The 21,691-nt window shown below is 44.3% G+C and overlaps 1 protein-coding gene across 3 annotated transcripts in view; it reads right to left on the minus strand.

The window, feature by feature from the left end:
• Positions 1-21,691, minus strand: part of ABCA3 (ATP binding cassette subfamily A member 3) — a 453,847-nt gene that overhangs the window by 297,280 nt on the left and 134,876 nt on the right. For all 3 annotated transcript variants that reach the window (XM_069210492.1, XM_069210493.1, XM_069210494.1), the window contains exons 3-4: positions 20,422-20,680; positions 9,439-9,566 (exon numbers count right to left, since the gene is read on the minus strand). In XM_069210492.1, the coding sequence (XP_069066593.1) occupies positions 9,439-9,566; positions 20,422-20,680 (387 nt within the window). The remainder of the gene's footprint in view (positions 1-9,438; positions 9,567-20,421; positions 20,681-21,691) is intronic.

The raw sequence follows: 21,691 nt of genomic DNA on the forward strand, positions 1-21,691 counted from the left end.
ACCATTGTGATGCTAGGCACTATTGTAAGGGTCGCATGTGCAATCTTGCGTTTGGGACAATGGCTATGCATGAGGACATCATGCCTAGGAGTTTTAATACCATTTTTGCATGTATCTTTTGATTTGGATACATGGCTTGTATCACCTTGTGAAAATTTTGAACCCTTTGTGGACTTGGAGTGGCTATCCATTTTGTTGTGTTGATTGTCGCTCCTAAGTATTGCTGTGTTTGACACGGCACAAGGTGTGACTTTGCATAGTTGATGGAGAAACCCAGCTTGTAAAGGGTTTGTATAACATAATCTGTGTGGTGTGAACACTTTGTTAGCGAGTTGGTCTTGATTAGCCAATCGTCTAGGTACGGGAACACGTGTATTTGCTGCCTTCTGATGTGTGCAGCTACTACTGCTAGACACTTTGTAAAGACTCTTGGCGCTGTTGTTATTCCGAATGGCAACACTTTGAATTGGTAGTGTATTCCTTTGAATACGAACCTTAGGTATTTCCTGTGCGAGAGTATCGGTATATGGAAATACGCATCCTTTAGATCTAATGTTGTCATGTAGTCTTGCTGTTTCAGCAGTGGGATTACGTCTTGTAATGTCACCATGTGAAAGTGGTCTGATTTGATGTAGGTGTTTAGTGTTCTGAGATCTAATATTGGTCTTAGAGTTTTGTCTTTTTTGGGTATTAGAAAGTACAGTGAGTAAACTCCTGTGTTCTTTTGTGGACCTGGTACTAATTCTATTGCGTCTTTTTGCAGTAATGCCTGAACTTCTAGTCCTAGAAGGTCTAAATGCTGTTTGACATATTGTGTGTTTTCGGTGGGACGTTTGGAGGGAGTTGGAGAAATTCTATGCAATAACCATGTTGGATAATTGCTAAGACCTAAGTGTCTGTTGTTATTTCCTCCCAAGATTTGTAGAACTGGCTTAGTCTTCCCCCCACTGGTGTTGTGTGAAGGGGTTGAGTGACCTGTGAGTCACTGCTTGTTTTGAGGGGTTTTCAGACCTTGAAATTTTCCCCGGTTTCTTGGGAATTGGCCCCCTCTGTATTGGCCTCGAAAGCCTCCCCTTTGGTATTGTCCCTGGTAGGTAGGCGGTGTTGTTTGTGAGGTGCTGCTTGTGTGGCTTGACCTCGAAACCCTCCTCTGAAAGTGGTTTTACGAAATGTGCCAAATGTGCCTCTGCCCTGCGGGGAATAGAGTGCGCCCATGACTTTAGCTGTATCAGTGTCTTTCTTTAATTTTTCAATTGCAGTGTCCACTTCTGGGCCAAACAATTGTTGTTCATTGAACGGCATATTAAGCACTGCCTGCTGTATCTCGGGTTTGAAGCCGGATGTGCGCAGCCATGCGTACCTCCTTATTGTTACAGCAGTATTTATTGTTCTTGCAGCTGTATCTGCTGCATCCATAGAAGAACGGATTTGGTTGTTGGAAATGTTCTGTCCCTCTTCAACCACTTGATTTGCCCGTTTTTGGAATTCTTTTGGGAGGTGTTCGATGAGATGCTGCATCTCGTCCCAATGGGCTCTGTCATATCGCGCTAGGAGTGCCTGCGAGTTGGCGATGCGCCATTGATTTGCAGCTTGTACTGCAACCCTTTTCCCGGCTGCATCAAACTTTCGGCTCTCCTTGTCTGGAGGTGGTGCGTCGCATGATGTGTGCGAGTTGGCTCTTTTACGAGCTGCTCCTACGACAACTGAATCTGGTGTCAGTTGTGATGTAATAAAAGCAGGGTCTGTGGGTGGTGCCTTGTATTTCTTCTCCACCCTTGGGGTTATTGCTCTGCTTTTAACTGGCTCCTTAAAGATTTGTTTAGCGTGCCTTAGCATTCCAGGGAGCATAGAAAGGCTTTGATAATTGCTATGGGTGGAGGACAGGGTGTTAAAAAGGAAGTCATCCTCGATAGGCTCTGAATGTAGCGATACGTTATGAAACTCTGCTGTCCTAGCCACTACCTGAGCATACGCTGTACTGTCCTCAGGTGGTGAGGGCTTAGTGGGGTACGACTCAGGGCTATTGTCCGATACTGGGGCGTCATAGAGATCCCATGCGTCCTGGTCATCTTGGCTCATGGTGGTATGAGCTGGTGATTGTGACGGAGTCTGTGCCGGTGATATAGGAGGTGCCGGTGGTGGAGAGGGTGGTGGAGTTACCTTCTTCACCACTTTTGCTTGTGGTGTTGTTTCTTGTTGTTGGAAATCTAGTTTCCTTTTTCTTCTGATTGGGGGAAGGGTGCTGATCTTTCCTGTACCACTTTGTATAAAGATCCGCTTTTGCGTGTGATCTACAGCTGTTGTTTGTAATTCCTCCTCAAACCTGTGTTTTTGAAGTTGGGAGGACAGTGATTGTTCCTCTGAGTAGGAACTGGCTTTCGGTTCGGTTGCTGGGCGTTTTGGCACCGAAACCGTGCCTTTTGTTATTTTCGGCTCTGACGAGATTTTCCTCTTTTTCGGCGTCGCACCCTCTCGGTGTCGACCATCTTCGGTGCCGCTATCTCTGTGCCGAGCAGCTTCGGTGCCGCTGTCTCTGTGTCGAGCAGCTTCGGTGCCGCTATCTCGGTGTCGACCCTTTTCCGCGGCACCTTCTCGGTCCCGAGATTGCTGCGTGCCCGTGTCTCGACCTGAGTCGGACGATCTCGGCACCGTCTCGCCCTTCTTCGGTGCCGATGGACGGTCACCTACTTTATGGGTTGAGCCATGGCTTGTCGACAGTGGCGTCCCCTGGGCTTTGTCTGTTTTCCCCTGTGATGTTTGTTTCGACGTCTTACTCACGGTTTCTTCGACGTCGAATTCTTCCGAATCCGATTCGTGGATGGAGAATGCTTCTTCTTCTCGCTCTTCCTCGAACCTTTGTTGTCCTGTCGGCGTGGACGCCATCTGTAACCTTCTGGCTCTTCGGTCTCGGAGCGTTTTTCTCGACCGAAACGCTCGACAGGCTTCACACGTCTCTTCTTTGTGCTCGGGTGACAGGCACAAGTTACAGACCAAATGTTGGTCTGTATAGGGATATTTACTGTGGCATTTAGGACAGAATCGGAACGGGGTCCGTTCCATCAGTCTTGATATTGCACGCGGTCGGGCCGACCAGGCCCCGACGGGGGATCGAAATTACCCCGAAGGGCTACCGGAGCTCTTCTGGATTCGGTGTCGACTCTAACCCGATACCGAACGAAACAATCCGACGAATTTTCCGTTGATTCTGACTAACTTTCCGACCCGAAACACGGAGAGAAAAGGAACACGTCCGAACCCGATGGCGGAAAAAAAAACAATCTAACATGGAGTCGACGCCAATGCGCAATGGAACCAAAGTAGGAGGAGTCCCTCGGTCTCGTGACTCGAAAAGACTTCTTCGAAGAAAAACAACTTGTAACACTCCGACCCAACACCAGACGGCGGACTATGCACAGCATGTGTATCTGCAGCTACACATGCCACCGAACATATAATTATTATAATCATTGTTGAATTCTGTGATCAGTATTACTTCACTGCTATGATCATTTTCAGAGTTGCACATGTGTTTCTGCATCTGGAATAAAAGTTCACATTATTTTTGTCTGTGCATGAGACTTGAGGAGTGTCTTAATAAATTAAAATACTCAGATTAAGAGTGCTGCCTTTTTGGCATTCTTTTTATTCCATCTCCTCTCAATCTGAAGTAGTGCAGAACAGGGAGGTATTGTTGGAGCTCCCTCATGGCATCCCTGTGAGCTCTATTGTATCGGGATAGTAACGCCTGGATGTTAGCAATTCACCAGTGATCCGCTGCTTGAGCTGCCATTCTTACCTTCTCCAGCCATTTTTTTGCCTTCTTTATCAGGAGGAGGTGTGTCTCCGGTTGATTGGCTATTAGTCCTTTTGTCAGCAGTAGGGGCAACAATAGAGTCTGGAGGGATTTGTGATTTTATAAATAAAGGGTCAGTGGGTGCAGCCTTATAATATTTTTTTTATCAACTCTGGGAGTGATAACCATTGATCTAACTGGCTCTTTAAACATTTCGTCTGCATGCCTGTGAGCACTGCAAGAAACTGACTCTCCTTGTGTGTTGCGCCAAGGGTGTCAAATAAAAGTTCCTCTTCTATTGGATCTATGTACACATGTACATTATGATATGCTGCTGTCCTAGCTATAACCTGCTGATACGAGGTGGAATCCTCAGGGGTGAAAGTCTTGCTGGGTAGGGATCCAAATCATTAGGTGTAAAACGATCCGGAAAATATGTACCGCCTGGGTCTTGAACGTCTAATGTATCTCTCAAATTATGAGCCCCATTAGGTGGCAAATTGGGTTGTGTGAACCCCAAAGGAGAGGGAGATGATAGTGGAGGAGTATGCTGTGGGGAAGTATGTGGAGGTGGAGAGGGTTGAGGAGAAAGCAGAGTAAGAAAAGGAGTCTTTTCCTTTGTAGTTTTTTTTGGAGACAGAGAGCAGTCAAGAGCCTCTTGAAAAGTCAATTTCCTCTTTAAAGGGGGAAGAGGTAATGTTATAATCTGTCCTGTTCCCTCTTGAATCTGAAGCTGGTGCTGACGAGAATCCATGACTTCTAAAATTGGTTCCACAGGTGAAGGGGTGGAGGTTGGAGGTTGTCCAGAATCAGTAGAGGTCTTTTTTAAGACTTTCGTATCCAAAGTCTTTTGTACATGGAATATTTTCAGTGCCATAACTTTGGATAGGTGTCTTTTCTTTTTTAGCGCTGAAGGGGTTAGTACTGAAGAAGTCGGCATTGAAGAATCATGTATTTTCAGTAGTATCGGAGCCAAAGTAGAGGTGCTTGAGGTCCATGCTGAAGATTTCTCTTTGGCTTTTGTTTGGTGCCAAACCGGAATGAAGGTCATCCAAAAGAAATTCTAGGCTCAGACCATGGCTGGAAGATAGTGGCAGACCATTGACCTCTTTTGATGTAGTTTTGATTGAGGGTGAAGGAGTCTTTTTACTCACTGTTTGCGCCGACTGCAATGGTTGACTCTCAGTGTCAGATTGTACATTGGAGTCTGAGTCTTGAATGGAGAAGGCATCTTCCTGCTCCAGCTCTTCATGTACACGTTAGTCGCAGAAGATGTTCGGGGTGTCATCTGGAGTTAGATACACCTTTTCCATCCAACAAGCTCTTTGATCTCCGAGGGTCTTTTTCAATTGAACGGACTGGCAAGCGTCGCTGGTCTGCTGGTTGTAGTAAGGGGAAAAGACACAAATTACACACCTGGTGGTGGTCAGTGTGTGGAAACTTGGAGTGGCATCGAGGGCAAAACCAAAATGGAGACCGTTCCATTAAGCCTGCATAGTTTGATGCAATGTGGAGTAGGTAGGCCCGAAAGGACCACGTCTGCCCCGTAGGGCTGAAAATCTATTCTGGGTGTAATACATACACAGAGAGAAAGATCAAAACAATACGGACAGTGATAGAAAGACGGTGAGAATACCGTTTTGGACTGCATCGAGCCGAGAACTCTGAGTCAGGGGAACACACGTCAGAACCTGCCGGCAGAGACAAACAATCTAACAAAGGACTCAATGCCCATGCACAGTATTACCGAGAGGAGTCACTCGATCCCGCAACTCGAGAAGCTTCTTCGAAGAAAAATAAGCTGTACCACTCCGAAACCAACACTAGATGGCAAGCTTATGCACAGCATATGCATCTACAGCCACACATGCCATAGAACATAGAGCTCTTCGAAATCCCGAACTGTGCATTGTTAGTTTCCCTGGCCGCTCAGCGGATACAATACCTGTCTTTATAATTTAAGATGCGGGCAATAAGACCTTGGTGGCGAACCAGGCAAGGCAGACCACAAAGGCCCAATGAGCTCTTTCTCTGGTGAACATGGGTGACAAACCACTTGGTTTCAGGATGTCGCAGATCCACTGTTCAACAAATTGCTCTGCTGCCCACCTGCTCTGCTCGTTCCGGGAACCCCAGGAGTCTGACATTGTTGAACGGCGACTTGCCCTGCACGTCTTCCATTTCTGCCTCCAAGGTCCCAGTTTAGGAAGAGACCTCCCCATCTGACTATGCAATGGCACAATCTCAGTGTGAAGCTCGCCTATAGTGCCCTGAGCCACCTGTACCTTGTCCGACACTTAGTTGAGGGCTGTACGTAGTAGGTTCACCTCAAGGGCCACGGACTCAATCTTGTATTCCAACGCAGTTCTAGTCCCCAGAATAGCCACCAGGAGGACAGCTCTCGAGGGTTCCCCAGTGACAGATTCAGTGTCCTGGTCCCCCCGGACCGTAGTTTGACAGGTATGTCGCTGGGAGGCAGTCGCCGGAGTCGTATAATGTTCCAGGGTGTTGCCCTGCGGAGGTCAGGCGGTCTGTTCTTCCCCATTTATTAGATCCTGTCAGCTGCACCCGGTGCAAGAACCCTCCCAGACAACAGACGAGCAGGCACAATGCAAATTGCACACAGCCTCTCCTGACGGTAGAATCACTCACACCAGGTCTGCACTGCCAGTCCATCTGTGGTGGAGGGTCATCCCACTCTCAACACCTGCATCAGAGTCCAGAGAACAAAGGGTGGGAGCCCATGATGTACCCCATGTGCATGGGGCTCGTAGTCTGTGTCCCCCACCTCCAAATATGGGGAAGGCCAGCGACACTCTCCACCTAGTTAGCCAATGTCTTGACCCTACTCCTTGCCCACTGGTCCCGGGCCGATTCACGATACGCCCACCCTGCCAGGGCCTCCGGACGCAATCCAGCAGGAAGAGAGCAGTGCAGCTCCAATCCTTCTCTGCGCTGGGAACAAGCTTGGGCACACGTCATGGCCGGAAGCAGTCCGATTGGGACTTGGACACTTCATCTCTGGTGCCTCACTGCTCTGTGACTCTCACCTCCAGCTGCTGCATGAGCAGACATCTGGACAGCATGCAACAAAGGGCTTTGGCGGCATATCTTGATGCCAGGGAAACGTCGCGGTCCCGCCCACATGGGGCAGCTCGGGTCATCTCTGCTACCACTAACGAACGGCGACCTCACGACCCCAGGGAGGGGATCAAACAGGTACAGGGGTGTCTGAGCAGTGTACCCCACACAAATCTGGAGCCAATTCCTTCCTAATTTGCCAGGATGATGCAGGATATCGCAGGGGGTTATCGGAAGCCTCCTACGAATGCGTCCTGTCGACCATCTTGTGTGGCCACGCCCCCTAGAAACTATTAATTATTGTTGTGTGATTTAATAAATCAGTGTTAGAATTCTACAGTTAAACAAGTATCGGCAAAGCCAAAAGGTCTTGCGTATCCAATAGCTACTGTCTTTGTCAATGTGTTTTAGCCATGTTGTACACCATCTTGGCTGCCGTTCCGACAGCTATGTGTTAGTGGCGTAGAGGATAGTGGAGTGGAGAGTGGGGCCGAGATTGGAGGGGCGTAGATCAGAGGGAGTGGAATAAAGTTTTATAGAGTGGAATGGAACAGTGTAGTGGAGCGGCATAGAGCGGCATGTCAAGGAGTGGACGACTGCAGCTTGGAGGAAAGTGTGACAGAGTGGAGTAAGGTGGAGTAGACTGCCCTAGAGTGAAGTGGCGTGGAGTGGTGTACAGTGAAGTGGCGTAGAATAGAGTGGTGTAGAGCGGGCGGCATGGAACAGAGTAGAGTGGCATAGCATAGAGGGGAGTAGAGTGAAGTGCAGTTGTGTTTCAGAGTGTAGTTACATAGAATGGAGTATGCATAGTGTGGTAGCTCACTACCATTACAGACAACACATTTTCAACTGAAATGACAATTACATCTGCACAGACATACAGTTTCACCGATAAAACTATACACTGCACAAAAAATAATGTGTGGAACTTGCATTACCTACTGAATTGATTTTTTCTGATGAGATTAAAATATTTGTTTCCAACACACCTCAGAATTACAAAAAGGTGTTAATTTGGGCTTTCCCAAGTATAATATATTCTGAAATATTGGCACAGTCCATTTGCAGACATTTGAAGGTTTTTGAGTGCTAGAAAAAAACTACGATCCTACAGCCTTTCCTCCAGCACCCACAATGACTATCACATAAATCTTCTAACTTTGAAGCCAGAAAAGGAAAGTAAACACCAACCTCCCTCAGAAGACAGAGAACAAACTTTGACATCTGTCTTTGAATGCATAGCAAATGTGATAAGATAAAAACAAAATGTAAAGGCCTGTTTACAGAAAGTGAGTATTCATGGAAGAATACAAGGAGTGAGACAGAGAGGCTGTATACCGGCTGTGCTCCATGTGAGGGAAAAAGACTTGCTGGACCGCCTGAAACAGATAAAGCCAGAAAATAGCAAGCAAAAGTGATTAAGGACAAAGCCTGGTTTGTACTAAATGTAAAGAGTGTAAAAATATAATGTAATATATATATGTATAACTTGTAGGCATGATCATGCAATTTATGTTTTGACTTGCCCATGCCATAAAATGTATAAAGGGAGCACTACTTTGCCACTGTACAAATTAATATTACAACATCAGAGAGATATAAGAAGTAATAATGTCACTGGGCGATCTGTAAAAGTGTACAATATTATGCAATTGATATGCCACATCATGGTCACTCTGGTGTTGATAAGGAGCCATGTTGAAGGGTTTAAAGCCCAGATCAATTTTATAACATAATATAAAGGAGCCTAAATAAGTAGGAGAAAAAACAGGTGCATTTAGGGGATTAATTCCTTTTCTCCACCAATTTAATCCTTACTTTAAGATAGATGTTTTTAAGTAAAATATCTGTTTTCTTTTAATTATACGGACTGTTATTAAAGGATCAGACTAAATAATTTGTCACTAAGATTGTTATACAATGGAAAACATTGGAATTTGATGATTTTACATGCCACGGGATATGCTGGGATTAAAAAAAATATTTTAATATGATAATCTGAATGAACATCGGAAATTTGTCTAAACTTGAGGAAGATTTAGATATTTATTTATTAGTTATGAAAGTATTTATTAACATGTAATAATTATGTATTCACTGTCCAAGAGGTCAACATATCCAGGAGTTGATGGCTTTAGCAACTGGGGCAGTCTATGCTTTTGCATACCATGATAAGTTTGTGAAAACTGTATTTTATGTAAATGAAAACTGAAATGCATGATTATCACATGAATATATTGGTCTAGCAATTTTTATGCAAACATTATTGAGGTATGAAATTCCATATTAATGTCTTCTACCATATATATGAGCAGCCTATTCTATTGGAAGACCTGGTCTTTATAACAAGGATTTTGTTCTTTTCTCAGATGAATAAAGAGTGAAAGTGGCAGAATGAAGAAGAATGAGTTACTGAGGAAGAGAAGATGGTAGGTTGTTTAAACAGGAATGCGATCCATCATATCCTAGCTATGCTGCATTTCACAAATACTGCAGTATTTTACAGTGAGATAAAGGGTAATATTAGAAGTAGAAGCACTTGAAGACACAAAAAACGTCCTTACCTGAAGAGGCAGTGCTTCATTCTTGTGGGTAAACTTGTGGTCAAACACAACAGCAGCCAAAACATTGCCTGAACTGTTGTCAGTCTTGATATAGTTGTCAAAGTCATTTTCAGTGGGGAAGCCACGAGCTGTAGTTGGGAATAAAAGTGATGACCTTTACACAGCAAAGGAGGCAAAGGGAAGGGGGTAAGGAAATATGGCATTGAAGGCATTCCAATGGACCATACTGCTCACCAACCAGATTGACTTCATAATGCCTGGAAGATCAGACCTCACCAGCCACTAAAACATTACCAACCCCCACCCCTGTACAACTATTCCATCCACTGCTTTAAGTACAAGTATATCTGAGAAAGGGGCTCAAGACATCAATTATATCTATGGATTCACTCACTCCCTTGAAGAACAGTAAAAGGCAGTGGATTAGACAACTGCCAGCAAAAAAAATATACAAATACAGAAACTGCAAGCAGAATGAAAGTGGGCAAACTTTCAGATTGAAAATGTCTGCATCGGCAACGAGACAAATATGTCATGGCTAGAGATGGGGTGAAACAAAGGAGATAGAGAATTAAGAAAAATAATTTACATTTAGTGCACCACCTGCCGTTACCGGTATCCTATTCGATACATTGCTATATTGTACACACTTTAACGCTTCGCTTTTTTTGTGGTTATTGCTGTTTTGTTTATGTCATGATAAATAAAGTTAAAAAATAAATAGAAACAGAAATGAAAATTAAGCCGATGAGGGATGGATAAAAAGTGTGAATGGAGAAATGGCCAAGGAAGACAAATGGGAACACAGAGAAAAAGTGAGACAGAGAGTGATGAGTGAATGAGTTTCAAGTTTATTATGTTACGGAACTCCGATGGAGATCCACATAAAGTAAAACATAAATATACAAAGAAAAGAAATATAAGAATAGCGATTGAATTAAACTTTGATGAATACAATTATTAAGTTATTACAAAGTTAAAAAACACTTTAAATAGTTAAAAACTCTAGCACAAAACATTTCATTAGGCGTAATAAATAGGGTTTAAAGTAGATTAGAAGCAGATCTAAGTGAAAGAGAAAGGCCAATGGGGCGTAACCACTTAAGACGATAAGGCAATAAGGCCGGACAGATTAAAACAACATGCTTCAAATCTGCGACGCCATTATGGCATAGATTAGAAATGGCAGAAGAGCCAAACCATTTTGCTTCTAATGTATTCAGGGGAGCTGCCCAGTCTCAGCAGGAGCCAGAATCTTCTCACCCCATGAGGCAAGTTCCAGATGTGGCAAGGATGTGTGATCCTTGGCCTTAAAGAATCCGATATTAAATGAAAACTCTGTCTATGTGTGCAGGCCTGACTATCCTGGTGGAAGCTCACTGCCCAAGTTGCAGATTTAAGCTGTGCTGGAGAGAGTAAAAATTATAGAGGGATCTAATTGTAAAAGATCCATGGCATATAAAAAGTTCCTGCAGGTGGTATATTTTACTTTATGACCAGCTAGTATTTCTTTTCTTTTTTTAGCAGTAACTGCAAAGAGTCACAGCACGTCATCAAATTAAACATCCAATGGATTATCGCGGCCAGGCCTTGTATAAATGAGCTACGCAGGCCCAACTCAAGTCTTAGTAATGGTACAGAGAAGGCAGAGTTTACGGTTAAGATATTTCTTAGAACACGTCCTTTGAGTTTATCGAGAAAGATACACTTAGAAACTGCAATATGCTCAATACCATACAGAAATGAAGGAGGTATCTTTACCCAATATACCTCTAAGGGATGTATAAAATGCCTTCTGCCTGTTACCCTATAGAGGGTATTCAAACCATTGGCTTGAGATTGGGCCTTTCTTTGATTATGCTCTATATGCTCTCTTTCTTTGAGGTTCCCACAGACAATTTTACCCAGAAATGCGTAAGAGTTTACTCTTTCAAGCTGTTGTGCTCCCAAGGACCAGTTAAAATTGCTGTACTTTAAATTTTTATTCCTGTGAAAGCACAAGATTTTTCTTTTTGAGCAATTTATTTTTAAAAAGTGTGCATCAGTATATTGCTCGAGGGCTATTAGTCTGTTACTAAGCCCCATTGAAGTACGATCTAATATCATTATGTCGCCTGCATAAAGTTGACAGCATAGGGATCTACCTCCTAATTTGGGAGCAAAACCCTCACATGGAGTTAAATGTGCTGGTAAATCCGAGAGATACAGGGAGAATAACAGTGGAGCCAACGTAGATCCTTGTTTTAGGCCGTTTTTGGTTAATATAACATGATAGACCTTGTTTACCCCCTAGCAAAACAGTGAAAAGCTACCACAAGGTCAAACAGGATGCTGGGCATGCCTAATCTTAGAAGCTTCTTCCATAACAGAACACAGTCTACCTTATCAAATGCTGTGGAGAAATTTATGAAGGCTGCATAGATCCGCTTCCCTTTCAGCGAGACATATTTTTCATTAATTACTTGCAAAACTGAAATGTTGTCAATTGTGCCCTGATTTCTCCTGAAGCCTGACTGCTCTAAGGGGATAATTTTGTACCTTTCTGCTCAATCATTAATCTGTGACAACAGGAATTTAGCAAAAAACATTCCGACCGCATCCAAAAGTGAAATCTGGCGGTAATTCCTAGGACAATTTTGATCCCCTTTGTTATACAAGGAGACAATAACGCTACCCTACCAAGATTGGGGGACTTCCCTAACTTCATAGCAATATTGGAACACCAGCAATAAAATCTTGCACCAAGAGGATATGTCATGTTTTATTAACAGTATTGAGATTTCATCTGGTCCCACTGCGGCGGAACTATGCTTTCCTCTTAATATAGCCTTAATTTCTTTTAGGTTTGGATATGTATATGGGGAATCAAATCTGCTTTGAGGGATTTCCATAGTAGTCCCATTAAAAGCATAAAGGTTGGATAGGAAAGTCAACCAGCTTAACTCACTAATAGATATTGGAAGGGGCCTGATTCTAGTACCACACCCGTGGCGATCAGGGACCCAAACTGCCTAGTATGCCTGGAAGAGGCTGCTTCTCTTATTGCAACCCAGAATCTTTCTGTGGCGTCCTTTTCAAGATGCGCTCTTAATCTCCTTCTCCTTCTCCTTCTTTTTAGAATATCTAGCTGGGATTGCCTCATAGAAGTATAATCTCTATGCTGTTTACAGATAAGAGCATTAATTTCCCTATTTACTAATAAAAGGGAGCGGTGTTTTGCTATATATTTAATCTGAGGCTTTTGTCTGGGAATTGAAGCAGCCAGTTCCACGAAACTAGAGAAACTCTCCATTTCATTCCCTACCCAGCTATCAAGGTCATTCAGGATACTTATCAGAATTCCTTTAAGCCCCTTAAAACTATTTGGATCAATCAATCAATCAATCACAAAATTTATAGAGTGCACTACGTACCCGTTAGGGTTTCAAGGCGCTGAGGGGGGGCTGCTGCTACTGGTCAAAGAGCCAGGTCTTGAGGAGTCTCCTGAAGGTGAGGAGGTCCTGGGTCTGTCGCAGGGGGGTAAGGAGGGTGTTCCAGGTCTGGGCGGCGAGGTAGGAGAAGGATCTGCCGCCGGAGGTCTTGCGTTGGAAGCGGGGGACGATGGGGAGGGCGAGGTTGGCGGAGCGGAGTTGGTGGGAGGGGGCGTAGAAGTTGAGTCTGTTGCTCAGGTAGGCTGGTCCGGCGTTGTGGAGTGCCTTGGGGCGTGGGTGAGGAGCTTGAAGGTGATCCTCTTGTCCACTGGGAGCCAGGGGAGGCCTTTCAGGTGGTGGGAGATATGGCATCGGCGGGGTACGTCAAGGAACAGTCGGGCGGAGGCGTTTTGGATGCGTTGGAGGCGTCGGATGTCTTTCGCTGGGATGCCCGTGTAGAGTGCGTTGCCGTAGTCTAGTCTACTGCTGACGAGGGCCTGGGTCACCGTTTTTCTGGTTTCCGTCGGGATCCATTTGTAGATTCTACGGAGCATGCGGAGGGTGTTGTAGCAGGAGGAGGAGACTGCGTTGACCTGCTTGGACATGGTGAGGGCGGAGTCGAGGATGAAACCCAGGTTGCGTGCATGGTTGGCTGGCGTTGGAGGGGGTCCCAGCACGGTGGGCCACCAGGAGTCGTCCCAGGCCGAGGGGGAGCGTCCGAGGATGAGGACCTCCGTCTTGTCGGAGTTCAGCTTCAGGCGGCTATTTCTCATCCACTCGGCGATGGACTTCATTCCCTCGTGGAGGTTGGCTTTGGCGGTGTGTGGGTCTTTGGTGAGGGAGAGGATGAGCTGGGTGTCGTCGGCGTAGGAGAGAATGACCAATATGTTCTACCGTTTTTAACGTTTAGCTGGGAATACTGCCCTGCTAGGCTCCATGAATCAGTGTGTTGTGCCTTTAGATCAAGAGATGCTACCAGAACATTGTGATCACTGAGGGTGGTCTGTACTACTAATAAATCCTTTAACAGAGAGAAAGATTGATAGTTTGTTATCACGTAATCCAGGATTGCAGCACCTGCAGGCGATTTATGGGTCGAATGGGCTGGGGAGTCAGATGGGAGTCTACCATTAGCAATAATACAATTATTCTCTCTCAAGTACTCTAGAAGGAGCCTCCCACGCTTATCAGGCTTTGTTTTGTGGGGAAAGATGCAAGGCGGTAATCTAAATGCTTCTTCCTTTTCCCCATCCCAGAAGGATGCGAGCCCCGGGTTAGAAATCTTACAATTTAGGCCTCCTACCATAATGATTTGGGTTCCTGGGTCCCCGTCACAAAGTTCCTTAATGTAAAGAAATACCCTAAATAGGAGATTATTAAAAGGTACACCAGGAGGGACATAAGAGTTAATCAAAGTAAGGGAGATTACCTTGTCTCCAACTCCAATGCAACTCCAATGAAGTGCAAAGTTACTGCTAAAAACAAATGACTAGGATCCCTAAAGCATTCATGCTGCCAGTCTATTTGACAGCAAACATGTGACCCCCTCGTTGAGGGGGCTGCCTTACAGCAGAAGGAATAATAATTTTCAAACTGCAACTCCCCAGTCAACCAGGTTTCTTGAAGATAAATTATATCAGGATTGAGGGAGTTCAAAAAGTCTTTTTTTTCCCCTTTGGACTTTATACCTGCCACATTCAAAGATACAAGGGTAAGCTCATTGCTACGTTAATAGTACTGTTGGTCTAGAGGTTATGGTAGAACTACTTAAAACTGCTGGTAACCAATTCCAAGAGTAGGGACTGATGCTTAAGTCAGGAGGTGGACAGACGGAAGGGTCCCTAAATAATACTTCTCGGCCATAGGCCCGAGGTGAATTTTAAGATCTTGGTAAGTGGGAGAGTTAGTGTTGTGTTTAACCAAAGGGACGCCTGAGGAAAGAGGTTTCCACACCCCATCGGAAGATTGGAGATCCTGCTTGGTTAGCCTTAAACCCGTCTCGCTCAAAATGGGGACTACATCAATACCTTTATGTTGTAAAGACTCTAAGTTGCTTAATATTTTGTTAACAGTCAAACTGGAGAGAAACGATACACGAGACAACGGACCAGAGTCTGCAATCTCCAAGGAGACCATATGTATGTCCTTACTTTCGATCATTCTAAGACGTTCAATACCAGAGAAACATTTTAATAAATGAAATCAGTTAAAAAAGAGATCATTGTCAAATAAAAGCATGAAATCCAATATTAAAGTGTCTGAGGGTAGCGACCCTGTCCTCTTTTAATAGGTTGTCGCCAAGTCTGAGCAGGTGTTAGTTCTGTGGTGGCTTCAAAGGTTTGAGGAAGGGGATTCAAGGATGACCTAGTTGATTGAGAAGTAGTTGGCTCACAAGTTGAAATTAGGTTGACCATTTCGGGATTGCTGATAGATGGATGGAGGTCGCACGTTGACGAAGAAGCGGAAGGTGCGAGGCAAGAATGTAAAACTGGGGCCTCCTAGTTTAAGGAATCTTGCAGGCCTGATTTGTCTTTGGAAAAAAAGAACTTTCTCTGACCTTTTTTGGGATGTCTCCAGGTTGATTTTTTGGATTTTTTGACTTTTTTCTTTTTATGTATTGGAGGCTGCTATGGGGTATCCGAAGTACTAGTTAAGATGTTTGTCTTTGAACGAGCTTTAAAGATAGGAAACATAACCGTCTCGTAATTTTGGCAAACCAGTTCCAAGTCTGTCTCTGTTTTAAAGCCTCTTAGTACGAATCTAATGGATTTGACTGGGTTCTCAATTGGCATAGGATTCGAGGGGGATTGTCCAACCTGTGGTGCTCCAGCCTAGGAGCAAAAGTCAATACCAGCGGGTGTTTCACTGTTTACGATAGTGTGATTCCGTGCTAAGAGATCATTACAATGCTGCATGCAGAAACCAGGATTTATACAGTTCCCAGTTGTAAATTCTTTTAAAATGACCATTACGGAGTCGAGAATACAATCGGACCCGCCAACCACTTTTTCTAAAAGGCTCAAAATGGAGGATAGGAGACGCTCTAGGCTTGACAGCGAAGAGGAGACCAAGGTGTTTTGATCAGGATTATTGCTTAAAGGATTAATATTTAGGCTCAGGGCAGGGGTTATTGAAAGACGAGAACAAAGAGAGGAATGGTTGGAGGGTGTGCTGCTGAAAAGTTGTAGTCCCTTAGGTAAAGGGAGAAGCGATGGCCGGGGAGAATTTGCTTCCTGGTGTGATCCATATCTTTGGATAAGTTCTAAATCTAGATCTGGGACAGTAAAGTCCCCAAGAAGATTCTCCAGGTTGGTACAGGGAAGAGGAGCATCAGTGCCAGGTTCATGAGATTAGATTTGCCTTTGCAGGGGATAAGCTGGTCACTTCATAATTTGGTGGAGGAATTATAGCTGAAGCGGGTGAAAAAGCTTTACGAAGAGACGAAGGCTCAAGAATGAAGAAAAATTTATGAAACAAGGATGGGCTGTTGTTTAGATCTGCAGAGACATGTGCAGGGGCTGATTCCTGTGATAATCACAGGTGGAGAGGGGTTCTCCTGGTGAAGAAAAACCCTTATGATCAGAAGAGCCTGGCTTTTGAAGAAAAAGGGGGCCTTCTCTTTATCCCATAGGGAAAAAATTTGATTTCAGCACTTTAGGCCTAAGGTATTTGTGACTTTATTGCGCAAGGGATTAGATTTTGTTTTAGAACATGATCTCCCCAAAACCAGACGGCCGGTTCTCAATTTTGTTTGCAGTTATTGTGTTTAACGGTGCAATACTTAATGTTTTAACTTGTTTCAAGTTGGGAAATGTACTGTGTGGCACCCGCAGTGTCCCTGCAATCTCTCTGTGTCCCCTAAGGATAAGGCCCACCGCCGGAAATTAAGGCAGAAGTAGCAATATGGTGTGGCGTAGCTCCAGGATGCCAAAACGCCACTCTGATCCTCTGATTTGCGGTAAAGCGGCCAGGTAATGTGATGTCTATAGACGGGCCACCTGCGCTTCCCCAAAACCACCGCAGTCTCAACGGCCCCCTCCACAGGTACCAGATGGACCCCTTGACCCCAACAGGACATCAATCGGGTGGCGGGGAAGAAAGATGGTCCCCGGCGGGGAGTGGTAACTTGCTGCACTCGTGGCCTCTATAGCCCTCTCCATAAGTTCTTGATGGGCTCCATGCCTATGGCGTAGCAGCTGGCGTAAAGGTGCGGTACGGGGAGACGAGGCAGCGAGGAGGTCAGGTGGCGAGACAGCCAAGTGCCCACAGAAACGGAATGGTGTACAAAGAACAGTAGGTAATTGCTGTTTTTTATTTTTTTTACAGTTTTTTTGAGAGCAGGAAGATGGCCTTCAACAGGAAGACAGCCCTCAGACAGCAAGCAGTGGTCTACGGTGGCTTACAGCGCTGGTGGACCAGACCGGGCCGCTGACCTGATCCCCTGCCCCGGGGGCGATCCGCAATCCCGCTGGACGGACCTGCGGGCCCTTGATGGGGATAGCTGGTGGATCGGGCCGGTGGACGATCTGCCCCTCTGCTACCGGGGCGGTCCGTGATATGATCCTGCGGATCGATTTTGCAGGGCTTCAATGTGGGGGGGTCCTCGATGGAGAGCGACCCCCCAGTGGTAGCTGACGGTGGCTTACAGGCCGGCTTACGGACCGAGCTGCAGATCAATTCCCCTGTGGCACTGCCCTGTGACGTCAGCGTACAGCGCCAGTCATCTCAGCAGTTCTGCATGTAGAGTGAATGAGATAAAGATGAAGGAGGAAGGACAGTGAGAGAAAAAGCTTCACGCAATTGGAACAAGTATTCAGACAAGAAAGAAATGGAACAAACAAGAAGGTAGAGGAAGAGAAAAAAGAATGATTGGCAAGTATATACTTAGGAAGATGCACATATGGAGAAGGTATAATACAATCAGGACTGATCTTTTAAGAGACCTAATTAGTCTGGAAGAATTTGTAAGCAGACCTTTTAGGTATCTCTAAACTTGGAACTTTATATGGGACACCCAGGGCATGCCAACATTTGAGGAACTCCAACGTCAGGAGGAAATTGCTGACTCCCATGGCGTCAAATTTCTGCAGATTTGGCACACTTTGGCAGAGAATGCCACACATATGGTCAAGACAGAAACTTAATCACCACTGGAATATAGACTGCTAAAGGCCCCACTACACACACACACACACACATAATCTCACAAATATACAAAATGCTGGTTACGACCTGCCAATGTCTCATTGATAGGTTAAAGGGGAGATGTGAAGAGGATATGGTGGTTATTAATGCACACTGGGGAGATGCATATAAGTACCCCCGGGGGGAGGGGTGCTATTCAAGTGTGTTTTTGCCTATTTCAGTTTGATATATTTCACCATGCACACAAGGACTAGACTTTTTAAGATGGGCAACTCTGATAATCATCGCTGCTGGCAGGGACGTAACCAAGCAGGCATCCTGATCCACATAATATGGGACTGTCCGAAACTACAGGGAGTGCAGAATTATTAGGCAAGTTGTATTTTTGAGGATTAATTTTATTATTGAACAACAACCATGTTCTCAATGAACCCAAAAAACTCATAAATATCAAAGCTGAATATTTTTGGAAGTAGTTTTTAGTTTGTTTTTAGTTTTAGCTATGTTAGGGGGATATCTGTGTGTGCAGGTGACTATTACTGTGCATAATTATTAGGCAACTTAACAAAAAACAAATATATACCCATTTCAATTATTTATTATTACCAGTGAAACCAATATAACATCTCAACATTCACAAATATACATTTCTGACATTCAAAAACAAAACAAAAACAAATCAGTGACCAATATAGCCACCTTTCTTTGCAAGGACACTCAAAAGCCTGCCATCCATGGATTCTGTCAGTGTTTTGATCTGTTCACCATCAACATTGCGTGCAGCAGCAACCACAGCCTCCCAGACACTGTTCAGAGAGGTGTACTGTTTTCCCTCCTTGTAAATCTCACATTTGATGATGGACCACAGGTTCTCAATGGGGTTCAGATCAGGTGAACAAGGAGGCCATGTCATTAGATTTCCTTCTTTTATACCCTTTCTTGCCAGCCACGCTGTGGAGTACTTGGACGCGTGTGATGGAGCATTGTCCTGCATGAAAATCATGTTTTTCTTGAAGGATGCAGACTTCTTCCTGTACCACTGCTTGAAGAAGGTGTCTTCCAGGAACTGGCAGTAGGACTGGGAGTTGAGCTTGACTCCACCTCCACCTTGCTGGCGTCTGAGTCGGACTGGAGCTCTCTGCCCTTTACCAATCCAGCCACGGGCCCATCCATCTGGCCCATCAAGACTCACTCTCATTTCAACAGTCCATAAAACCTTAGAAAAATCAGTCTTGAGATATTTCTTGGCCCAGTCTTGACGTTTCAGCTTGTGTGTCTTGTTCAGTGGTGGTCGTCTTTCAGCCTTTCTTACCTTGGCCATGTCTCTGAGTATTGCACACCTTGTGCTTTTGAGCACTCCAGTGATGTTGCAGCTCTGAAATATGGCCAAACTGGTGGCAAGTGGCATCGTGGCAGCTGCACGCTTGACTTTTCTCAGTTCAAGGGCAGTTATTTTGCGCCTTGGTTTTTCCACACGCTTCTTGCGACCCTGTTGACTATTTTGAATGAAACGCTTGATTGTTCGATGATCACGCTTCAGAAGCTTTGCAATTTTAAGAGTGCTGCATCCCGCTGCAAGATATCTCTCTATTTTTGACTTTTCTGAGCCTGTCAAGTCCTTCTTTTGACCCATTTTGCCAAAGGAAAGGAAGTTGCCTAATAATTATGCACACCTGATATAGGGTGTTGATGTCATTAGACCACACCCCTTCTCATTACAGAGATGCACATCACCTAATATGCTTAATTGGTAGTAGGCTTTCGAGCCTATACAGCTTGGAGTAAGACAACATGCATGAAGAGGATGATGTGGTCAAAATACTCATTTGCCTAATAATTCTGCACTCCCTGTATACACTTTATGGGAGGGGGTTCATGGTACTAGGGTAAATGCAACTAAGCGGAAGATTTAGCTAAATGCACAGGTGGTATGTTTAGGGAAGTGGATATAGCAATAGGTCCCCAAATATGTGCTTCTGTTTTGTAACATAGCCTTAATGGTGGCCAGGAGAGATGTCATATAATTGTGGGTAGTGAAAATGTTCCCCAGGGAACACACTGGATGCACAATGTGGACGGCTTTGTGCAAGGGAGAAATCTGTATACCAATGAAGATGGTGCCTGCGGAAAGCTGAAAAAATATGATGATAATGGAGGGTGTTCAGTACATTTATTTACTGGTTTGGGCAATGATAACCCCATATTTTGGAAGGAATACATCTAGTAAGGGTTGTGTGTGGTGGGTTTGACAGTGTGAAGGGCCTGGGACTTGCTCAGTGCTGTCGATGGACAGGGAGATACTGTCATTTTAAAGAGAATACCTCGAAAAGCCCCTTAGTTTGAGTTACTATTCCTATTTATTATACACGTTTTATTGTAAACCGAATAAAATGAGGTTAAAAAAATAAAAATAAAAAAGACAACTGACCTCTTATTGGGACAAGCAGGGCTTTCTCAACCCTGGCAGCAATTTCGGCCACTGCACTGCTGTTGGAGGGAATATAGGCCAGCTCCCAAGCAGGATGCTTCTTGTGGAAGAACTGGGGTAGTACACTGATGATCTGCGTGGGATACGAGGTAGCATTTGGGTGATTCTCAGACTCCACCCTCTGGCGTAGGGCAATCAAGATGGCAGCAAAGAGCAGTGGTAAGAAGACCTCGACTATGGTGACCAGAATCTGCCGCTTCTGCAAAAGAAAAAGTACAGTGAGTGAGTAGTTTGATCACACCGTAAAATAAAACTGAACAAAAAAAAGAAACAATAGGCATTTTCAAGCAACAACCCCATTACCCTAAAATAATGGCATTATATCCTTTCTACAAAGCAACCATCATTAATGCAGTCCTGATCCTGGGTGAAAGAGCAACAGTTTCCCTAGTTGAGCAATCGAATTTAGTTTTAAATTCAAAGCAAGTAACTGATATTCCAAGAAATCTGTTTTTCACACTGAAAATACCACACAGTGAAGCACATGAGGGAAAAGAGGATACAGTCTAAATTCATCATAAACCTCAACAAGAGAAGGCAACATAAAATTCACCTTAGATCTAAAACAGGTAATTCAAATTTACACAGGAAGTCTTTTTGTCAAAAAACATGCAACATTCATAAATAAGAAGTAAAGCCTTTGGAGAAGATCCTGATCGTCATTCCTATCAGTGATCAATTTTCTTCGGCTTTACTTCTCTACACCCTTAGATTTGCTACCCAAAAGCTGTATGGGGTTTCTAATTTTAAACATTACACACAAAGACACATTTGACAGCAGTGGCTAAATTAATAAAACCATAAAGTTTAAAGTGGAAGAATAAATTGTCATATGTTTATTAAAACACAGACTGGTTTAACTAACAGACAATACCAGAGGTGTTGCAGCTACCAACACATGTAGGTACTACTCACATCTTTATTATTCATTTACATGTATTTGATCATGGGTTTTCTTGCCTTTCAACCGCAATTCAAAACAGACTAAAACAGAGGGTCATCAGGCGTATCATACAATTGCTCGAAAATGTAAACAATCCTCAAAAAAATTAATGAGCGCTGTAACATTTATCATCATCATTATCATCATGAAATGTTCACTTCTCTATAACCTTGGGTTGTAGGTGCTGGGGGGCAGCAAACCCAACAGTCTACAAACAACTGATTTAAAGGCTTCTTGAAAAATCATTTGCTGCTCAGATATTCTGAG

Source organism: Pleurodeles waltl, chromosome 10 (genome assembly GCF_031143425.1).
Source record: "Pleurodeles waltl isolate 20211129_DDA chromosome 10, aPleWal1.hap1.20221129, whole genome shotgun sequence".
Taxonomy (NCBI): Eukaryota; Metazoa; Chordata; class Amphibia; order Caudata; family Salamandridae; genus Pleurodeles; species Pleurodeles waltl.